Consider the following 10,000-nt stretch of genomic DNA (forward strand, 5'->3'; position numbering starts at 1 on the left):
ATTCATCATAAGCCGCCATTATGGGACAACAAACAAGGACTTAAAATCAACACAACGAATAACGTTTTCTTAAAAGAAAACAGCTAGTATGTGTGTTGTCTGCTAACTCCTTCCATTGAACGAAACTAAGGGGCAACTTTCCTTTCAGGACGGATATTTTCCAAAAGTTCGACTTCGATTAACCTCCCTCGCAGACGCTCTTTTGGCTCTTCTCGATATATCCCCCTTCGGTGTCAAATGTAATCAATAAGATCAGGCCGTAAACACTGAATTTACATACAGCCGAGTAAAGCCATTCATTTCTCTGGCCGAAATATATATATAAAAAAAAGTTCAATTAAGGTTACCCGGGACCTTCAGAAGTGTCTTGCGTTTAAGCGATGTAGCTCGTCCAGTTTAAACTGTAGATACCTAAACCCCTATATCAAATTAAAGCTTATAGAGCTGACTATCAAACCATACCAAGAATTGTGAAATAAAATAAATTGTCGAATTTTTCACGACCTCTAATTGCGAGCTTCCGAATCACCTTTTTAAAGCTACAAGTCAAAGTGAATTTTGTTTTTTGCTAATTTAATTTCCTCCTCAGTTTCCGGACCCAAAGCGCTGAAAAACGTGTCTGCGTTTTGGCATATTCAATCGCAGTGAAAAGTTATAGAGCATTTTCGAAATAGGATGAAAAAAATGTGGAGTAATCGTACCAAAATCGCTCTCGGAGAAAAAATATTTCGAAAGAAAAAATTCGCAGACACTTTTTTGTTGTTTATATGTTAAACTAGCTACTGTCCAAATTTGAAGGCAAACGAACAAATTCCTTTTGAGTTTTAGCTCATTGAAGAACCTCCTCCAAGTGAAAAAAATTTATTCAAGAAAACAGCGCTAAAAATTCGGCAATTCATTTTATTTCAAAATTCTTGGTTTAGTTGGATAGCCAGCTCTATAAGCTTTAATTTGATATAAGGGTTCAGGTATTTAGAGTTTAAACCGGACGCGCTACATCGCTTGGACGCGAGACACCTCTGAAGACACCTCTGAAGGTACCGGGTAACCTTAACTAGAAAGATTCAAGACCATTTTGTGGGTGAAAGGCTTAGGGTAAAGTAGAATACTAAAACTAAAGCTTCGAAAATAAATTTCATTCGGGGTCCAGTGTGAGCGATAAGATCTATTCACCAGAACAAATGTAAACACTGAAAGTTTGCTGATGCACAGCGACAATCAACACTTGACGAATTAATTTCTTTATTTACGTTCACTTGGATAAAACCGAAATATGATCCTCCACTGGAAAACAGGGAAAAAGGTGAACGCAGGGGCACACCAAATTGACACGCTAAACAATAGGCAGTGAGTGAAAAGATACGCCGGCATCTTAGCAGTGTGTCAGCAGAATGCACGGCTAATTAATTATTTTCTTTTGTTCTTTTTATCGCACGATAAAAACAAAGGTGCGTGTTGGATCGAACAATGAAGTGTGTCAAGCACAGAACTAGGTGAAATGGCACTCCAGCGAGTAAAATGGGGCGCAAGTGACCATCATAACACGGTAGCCGTGTCTAAGATTTTGAATTTCATTCAATTTACCGTTCTCTCGTCTTGTCAAACAATCGCAAACTTGGGGAGCTCTTTTCAATCGAGTGTGAAACCAAAATAATTCAAGTCATTTTATTAGATGTTCTTTAACGCGACACAAACTAACGAGGGCTACGAGAAAATGTCAGATGACTCGTGTGCCTATTTCAGCAAACATAAAACGCAAAAATGAAAACTTTCAAAGGAAATTACCCTAAAAATCCCAGTTAATGTTGTGAATGAAATTATAACAGTAGAATCTGAAAAAAAATATTTCCTTCGGAGTCAAGTGTTAGCGATAAAATCGATTCATTAATGGAACAAACATACACGCTGAAAATTTGGATATTCATACCAACAACAACTAAGGGCGCGTTTTTTTATCCACAATTCTGGAATAAGAATTGTTGGTACGGAATGCTAGGAATAAATCGGATTGTCTGCATAAAAAAACCTGCGTCGGTCCTGGCCGAGTAAACATTGCGTAACAAATATGGTGGCCGACGAAGAGGCTGCCATTGCAGCCGTTATTGCAGCAATTTTCCTTGTACTTTTGGTACAATGAAATTAGAAGTAATGTTTCATTTTGTCCAAAAGTGTAACCTGATTTTTTCCCTTTAAGAGACGTATTTGAATCCGCAGCGCTCATCTCGCCATCCGCCATCTTGGATTTTCATTCGCAACATTCTGTTCATTCTGCCCCTGGGAGCAGAATGGATGGAATGGCGTTCTGTCCATTCCGGAATAAGAATGCGGAATAGAAAAACGCGCACATTTTACATTCTGTCCATTCTCATTCCAGAATTGTGAATAAAAAAACGGGCCCTAAGTAACGCAACGCTAAACGCATTTTTATTTTTACGTTGAATAAAGCCAAAATAGCAACTTTAGCACCCAGGCTTTAGCAAAACTGAAAGCCCCTTCTGATGTTACAAAACGTTGAGAGAAGCCGTCATTTGGATGCAAAAAGGAACTGCCACGCTGAAAACACCAGGAAGAAATCGGTCACGTGCTAGGCAACCAAAATCATTCACGTATATCAAGTTTCATCCGACGACGCGGCATTGAGGAAGAAAATTTTTCGGTGATTCCAGGAAGGAAAACTGGATGGTTCCCGCTTGTTATTCAATCGCCATGCGAGCTGCAGTGTCTTACCACTTTGTAACCCCAGCTTCTTTCATTTAAAGCCCTTCTAAAACCTGTCCATTGGCAATCATACAAAACCACTAAAAGAATGAACCTTTGCGTTGCCTTCCAGTGCAAGTGAAGTTTATTTTCTTTCTTGCGTGTTTAATAAACAAATAACTGTAGACATAATTTGAAATACTTCATTCTTTAATTTTTGACATTTTGCAGACGTGCGCTGTTACCAGTGAAAAAGCTGGAACATCTCTCATAGAAAGCCCAGAAAAAAAAGGTTATCAGGGTGGAAAGGTATTCGCACAAATACCACTCTGTTGCCAAAATTCATCATTACCACTGGAACCACAAATACTCCTTTGTCGCCAAAATCCATCATTATCTTAGATGCACCTCATGGTTACAAAATCCGACATGTTTTATTTTGTTGGCGTGACATTTTCGGTCAAACTACGTCACGTTTATCGCAAATATGATGCCTTAGGGCTAGCTTGGTTTCCGAGATCTCGCCTCGCCACTCTTTTCTTTTCAAAAATTTCGATGTGTTCATATGAGAAGGCGGGCTGGCCCGGTTACCGAGATCTCAGTGTTTGCGACCGAGATCTCAGTAACCGAGCTGGAAATTTTTCCCATATGAACACTCCAACTTTAACTGAGCATGACTTGTAAGGTTGCTGACAAGTCAGGGAAATTTGTTTTATACAGGGTAAACCTCCCGATTTCCCTATTCGGGATGTTTTTGTATTTGTGTTGAAGCCTCCTGAATAAATGTTATGTTAAGTCGGAACGCGGGTACACGGGTATTTTGGACCTTTAGAACATTTTTCATCTCAGTAACCGGGATTAAATTTCCCATATGAACAGAAGACAAAATTCGTTCCGCCTACCGGGCCAGCCCAGTAACCGGGCTCACATGAAAAGGCCCTTAGACTCTTAGCAAATCTTTTATCGTTCACCTGTCACCAAAGACTGAACTAACGTGCATGCTCAGATACTCCTAATACAACGACGCCCAAGTAAATGCTCCCACAGCGTCTTGTTGTAATTTAAACTGCCTATGAACGAAAAATTTTTTTTGCATTTTTTTGAAGTTTACCATGTCTTTATTACGAAATTATAAAAGAAATGCGCTAGAAAAAACAAAAAGGTGCTTTTTTAGTCATACAAAATAAATTAAAGTAGCCCAAAATGAGAAAAATAGTGTCCCGGAAACTGGGAACTAGTTTAGCGTTTGATGACGTAGGAAATGCCTCAGAGATTTGTTTACAACACATTTCGCCTTGTTGTTACACAGAATCATCCAATATTTTTATCGCGAAAATTTTCGTGTGCAAGGTTTCCCCCTTAAAAAAATGTTGGACATGACGAAGTGATGTCCTTTACCGAAACTTTTCCAACGGATATCTGAAAGAGTCAAGCGATTCAGGCAAAATGGAAGTTGTTGCAATCGTTCGACCCGATGCGGATCATACTGGCGTTGAACAGCTCAAGAATAAGACAAGGACGAAGATCAAGATGACCTTACCGCTACCGTTCTACGTGCTCGATTCGAAGGTGACGTTTCAGTGAATGACTGTTCATTACTTGCATATATTTTTCCGAAATGAAAAGGCCAAGAATTTCGTAGTTTTGCTGGAAATTGTCTCTCCAAACTCGATTTTGTTCAATTTGAGAATAGAATGCGAGAGAGCACAGATGCTGCAAATGGAAATTACACAGGCCCGTCAAAAAGTCAATTTTGATGGAAATAATGGTTTTTAAAAGTCAGAAGGAGCGCGTTAACTCACAAAGCATGATGAATTTTCTCTGATGACCAACAGGATGGTCCTTACACCCGGCTTAGGCAAGATGTTAATTTGAGGTTGACAGACCCGGCTAAGCGACTCCCGCTGTGTGTCTGTTGTGTTGATAAAAGCCTTTGTATAGTTTTGCTTTCTTGTATAAGAGATTTTTCCCTTTTGATCAAAATGTGGTGTGACCGCTCGTGATCGTGAGGGGAAATGCTCAAATATACTGAATGGATGTTTTCGTACTGCTCGTTAGGATTAGTTTTCGACATGCACGACAATAGGGCCATTTATACGAGAGAAATTAGTCCTCGGATAAACAATCTGCGGACTATTGAGGCCGCGAACTGACCCGTATAAATGGTACAAAATGGACTGTTCGCGGCTTATTTAAGCTGCGTTGAAAACCCTCGGCTTAAATAAGCCGCAGACTATTTAATCCGCGGACTATTAAGCTGCAAACAATCCATTTTGTACCATTTATACGGGTCAGTTCGCGGCTTAATAGTCCGCAGATTATTTATCCACGGACTAATTTCTCTCTTATAAATGGCCCTAATGTGTATGCTACAATTCCCGTGTATAATTGTAGCTTTGTGGCATTTGTTTAAGTTTATCGGCTCGAATTAAGCAAGATTTCTGGGAGCGCTAAATAAATGTTATCTGCCAAGACAGAGGATCCGTAGATTTCTCTACCCGTGATTTCATGCTTATGCTATTTAACTACAGCAAGATTGCAGGATGTTTGTTTATCACGGATATGAGAGTGTAATATATCCACACACAACTGATCATCGTTGTCAGAGACTTTCCGGCGCTAAATTCAAACATTTCAGGGATCATAATTGCGGATTGAAAAGGTTTTGTTCAGTAAAACCCACATATTCAGACCGAGAAATTCATAAACTAACAATCCGTGACAAAACATTTTTCACTTCATAGGCACTTTAAGAAGGTTGTTTATAGCAATGAATATTAGTTTTATTCTTGTTATAGTACAAGAACAATCATACAGTGTAAATGCTCCAAGATTGCTGCAAAAATGACACTAATGAAATAATGGGGATTGTTTCAGCATATAGTGTAGCTTCTTCAAATTTAGGTGTCTTTAAGTCACACTTTCTTAAAATATATGAACTAAAAATAGTGCCTAACCCAGTTTATGCCTATTAAAGAAAAATCTGCTGATAAACTTTCTTCTTCTTCTTTTTTTTTTTGAAGATATAAGATGGCCCTGAATTCTTCCCTACAATTTTTTAAGCTTTGCAAAAAGGTTCATCTCATTATTCTGATCACAATGCAAAGGCCACTTAAGTCATTTTTGAGTGTTAATCACATTAAACTCTAAGCCAATTGAATTATTGGAGGGTAGGTGCTGTAAAAGTAGCAACAGAGGAGGGCAGCAATCTCTTCAGCAGTAAGAAGGTCACCATGGCAACCAAGCCACAGCCCACTTCCAGGCACCTGTCATCACAACACTGAAAGGGAACTACCAGTGTGTGGAATTGATACTTATATCCAAAAGTGTGGGAGGGAGGGAAAACTAAGCAAGCATGCTAGCAGAGCAAACTGTAGCAAAAGCACATGGCAAAGCCCCTGCAGACCTCCCTGGACTCCCCGCCCCACCCATCTGATCCTGGAGAAATAGCAGCATTGGCTTGATTTTAACTTTGCCTAAAATTCATTTAGCCTCATTAAAGCTTAAAGTAGGGCTGTTTTTAACAGGTTATAATGCTGTTATGGTAACCTATTATGTTGAAAAAATAAAAAAAAAGAGAGAAATCACCATAACTTGTTGACCAATGCTTGGGCATTTCTTCGATATATGTACTATCAGTGTAATATCAACTGATAAAGGTTGGTAACAATGATCCATCAAAATATAAGTTCTGTGAAGTGCTGGAAACTGTTGTGAGTTAAACCTTAAAAAGGATGTGGATAGTCTATAATATAAAAAGTTATTAACAAGACTGTAAGAGCACACACTCTTGGGATTAGGAAAAAAAAAACCAATCACAAACATAGGGAGCCTGCTGGGGCAATCAAACCTGAAGGGTATGTACCGGTACAATGTCCAAACCTGTTTCCCTTTGAGGACCACAAATGGGACAATGACTTAGTGTGGCATGGAAATGACATAATTTGTTTTGGAAGGCCACCATCTTGGTTGAGACATTAGATTTTCAGATTCCCCTAAAACCTCAGAAAACCATATTATTTTACAATAACTGTCCAAATTCCCGCACGCTGATTGGCTCCTAGCTATTGTCTATAAGAGTACAGACAATAAAAATGACGTCAGATGTAACGCGCGTGCTATCTTAACGGAAAATAAAACCAATTCTGCGCATACTTTTTTCATGTTTTTGTAAAAAATAAATCGACGGCTGTTTTCTATGGTCTATACTCTTATAGGCCATAAAATGATGCCATAAAATGTCCAAAACTTGGCAGTGAAAACATTTTATGACGTCCTTTTATGGTCTGTAAAAGTATAGACCATAGAAAACTGCCGTCGATTTGTTAAGTGGACTGGAAAATCATTAAAATCTATAAACATACACTAAATTGGTATAAAAAGTGCTAAAGTTACAACAATAAAATTAATTGACTACTTTTCACAAATAGGTAAGCAAATTAAATTTGGTTTAAATCCTGTTGTAATGAAAACATGAATTGCTGCAAAAAATGTTGGGAAATAAATTTAACAGGGCACAAAGTTTGATGGTATTTATAAGGTTAATGTTAGAGAGTTATGTGTCCCTACTCCCATCTCCAGGCTGAATTTAATTAATTTTGATGTAACTTTTTATTCAGACCAGCATCTACGCGTATGCAGCATATTTGCATGATGCTGTCCTTTTGTATGCCCATGCTCTTAATGAATCATTGAATGAGAATGTTACTATCACTAATGGAGCAAACATATCAAAGTCAATGGTGGGAATACAGTTTCTTGGTAAGGATATTTTGTAATTATTAATTCTAATTTTAAGACTTACAGATCAATTTCTTCTGGTAATTGTCAGTACTTGTGTGCATGCAACTAAGAGTGATATCTGAATATTCTATCCAAACTGCACAAGTGATTTAAGCATTAGAGCAGTAAAAGAAAGAATTTTCAAACATCACCGATAATTGTTTAATGAGTAATATACAATATGATTACTCACTTATCATGACTGAAAGAATTGTGGTGGAAGTTAAAATCTCTCAAGTCAGGAATAAAATGGGCACAGAATATGTTTTTATCACAAAATGTTGCACATTTTCATAACTTGAATCTTTGGATTGACAGAACATTCAGAGTTTCCTGTAGACTTTTGTGTGATATTTGGGAAAGTGCCTTTTTAAGGACGGTGCCTACTATTGTTACTGCACATACGTTCTGCGCATCTCAAGATACTCGGGTTTCCTATGGGTGGTGCCTACTAATATAGGGATATTTTTGCCCGGTTTAAATCTATGCGGAGAAAGTAGAACTTAGCAAGTGCTCTTAGTATCTCAAAAGAAAATTGGGGGTAACCATGCATTTTTCAGAGATAATTAAGGTTCAATTTAGGAAAAAATCCCATACATTGCTTTATATTTAAGCGTTTTTTAGAGATATTGTTGCTTAATTTTCTCTGAAAAATGCATGGTTACCCCCAATTTTCTTTTTGGATTCCAATAGGCCTTCCTAAGATCTGCTTTTCCTGCATAGTCAGAAACCACACAAAAATAATTCGGTATTAGTAGTCACCGTCTTTAAACAATGAAAATGGTAGTTTAGTAACTTGGGTGCTTTCCAGTTGCCAGAATTGACTAGCCAGACCGGCCAGTCTGTAAATTTAATGTGTTATTTTGATGGGATGGTGCTGCAAAATCTTGAAAAATAATCACTCCAAAAATGGTACAAACTATTTTGGAGAAATTTAAAGGACTAAGGTAAAAATTATCCTTCAAATTGGTACAAACTGTAGTGTTACCATAACAACCATGAGAGATATAAGATATTCTTATTTTCCTTTGGTGGGCCAAATTTACTTATCATAATAATCAGGGCTGTCATAAAGAAGTGAAGCAGACGTGACATGTAAATGTTCACCTGTGCCACCACAATACATGGCCAGTGGCCATTTTACAACAACTGTCAAAATTCCTGCACACTTATTGGCTCATAGCTGGACGTATACAAAACATGGACCCAGGTCCATGGACCACCCATGTGGACCCGGTCCATGGACCACCTTGTGGACCCGGTCCATGGAGTACCACCCATGTGGACTGGGTCCATGGACCACCCCACCTTGTACAGTGATACATGTTGAAGTGTTTTTTGACTGCAATACTGTAGTAATAAAATCTTTAGAATTTTTACCCTCGCACTCCCCATGATTCATTTTCAATGGATTAAATTGATTTTGAGATGTATGTAAGGGAGGGATTACTCGGTTAAGCTAAGACAGAAAGGGTGGTGTGTGAAATTGGAAGGCACCGATTTCATCTTGTTATATATGTGATGATGAATTTTTATACAGGAGATTTATTATACCTAAGATAGTTTTGATGCCAGAAATCTGTGCTATTCATAGTAAGTACATAAATTGCACATGGCTGTTTAAGATGCATTTCCTGACATTTTAGAAGGGCTAAACATTACATTTTTACAGTGGAGCATACCCCCTCCCCCGGACTGTTTTTCGTTTCTCACTTTAGAGAAAACGTAGCTGTGTTGTATGGTATTTGTAAATTATATATTTGAGATAACATCCATGATTAAATTTGAGGGCTGTTTCAGTTTTCCATTCATTTGTGTGTATGAAAATGATGGCTTTTTTAGGAGTGAGGTGTGCTGGGGAGGGTTTGTGTGCTTAGATCATGGTGTCCACTTGGAGGGAAGTGCAGATGTCATTCCAAAATCCTCATCCTCATCACAATTTCCTCAAGGAAATTTGACTTTACGGGTGGGCAAGAACAGTTTGAATTTGGGGCGCATTAATCTTGAAGATTGAATCAAAAGGAAAAAAACTGTGGCCTGAGAACGACGCTTCAAATCTGTTTATATTCATGGCATTGCATCACCTTTTCGCGGTAAAATCCATCATATGACAATGGGGCAAACGTTGTGTAAAATACTCTGTATGTTAAATTTGGGGATTTCAATACTAAATAACTTCCGTAAAATTAAGTTTCTGCCTTATTTATGAATTGTAAATTTAAGATATGATGTAGATGATTTTCCTGATAAAATTGGAGGGGTAGTCCATGGACCGGGTCCACATGGGTGGTCCATGGACCGGGTCCACATGGGTGGTCCATGGACCGGGTCTACATGGGTGGTCCATGGACCCGGGTCCATGTTTTGTATACGTCCCTCATAGCTATTGTCTATAAGAGTACAGACAATAAAAATGATGTCAGATGTAACATGCATGCTTTCTCAACGGTAAATAAGAAGGGCAGAAGTGCCAAGATGTATATTTTGTAAAGCTTGTGCGAATGTAGGTGCAAAGCAAAGG

General features: G+C 38.2%; 1 protein-coding gene across 9 annotated transcripts in view; it reads left to right on the top strand.

Annotated features, from left to right (window-relative positions):
- LOC146481156 (atrial natriuretic peptide receptor 1-like) overlaps window positions 1-10,000 on the top strand; it is an 82,302-nt gene that overhangs the window by 36,253 nt on the left and 36,049 nt on the right. For all 9 annotated transcript variants that reach the window (XM_085108798.1, XM_085108802.1, XM_085108803.1 and 6 more), the window contains one exon: window positions 7,317-7,458. In XM_085108798.1, coding sequence (XP_084964924.1) covers window positions 7,317-7,458 — 142 coding nt within the window. The remainder of the gene's footprint in view (window positions 1-7,316; window positions 7,459-10,000) is intronic.

Source organism: Pavona decussata, unplaced genomic scaffold, assembly GCF_977016875.1.
Source record: "Pavona decussata unplaced genomic scaffold, jaPavDecu1.1 SCAFFOLD_51, whole genome shotgun sequence".
Taxonomy (NCBI): Eukaryota; Metazoa; Cnidaria; class Anthozoa; order Scleractinia; family Agariciidae; genus Pavona; species Pavona decussata.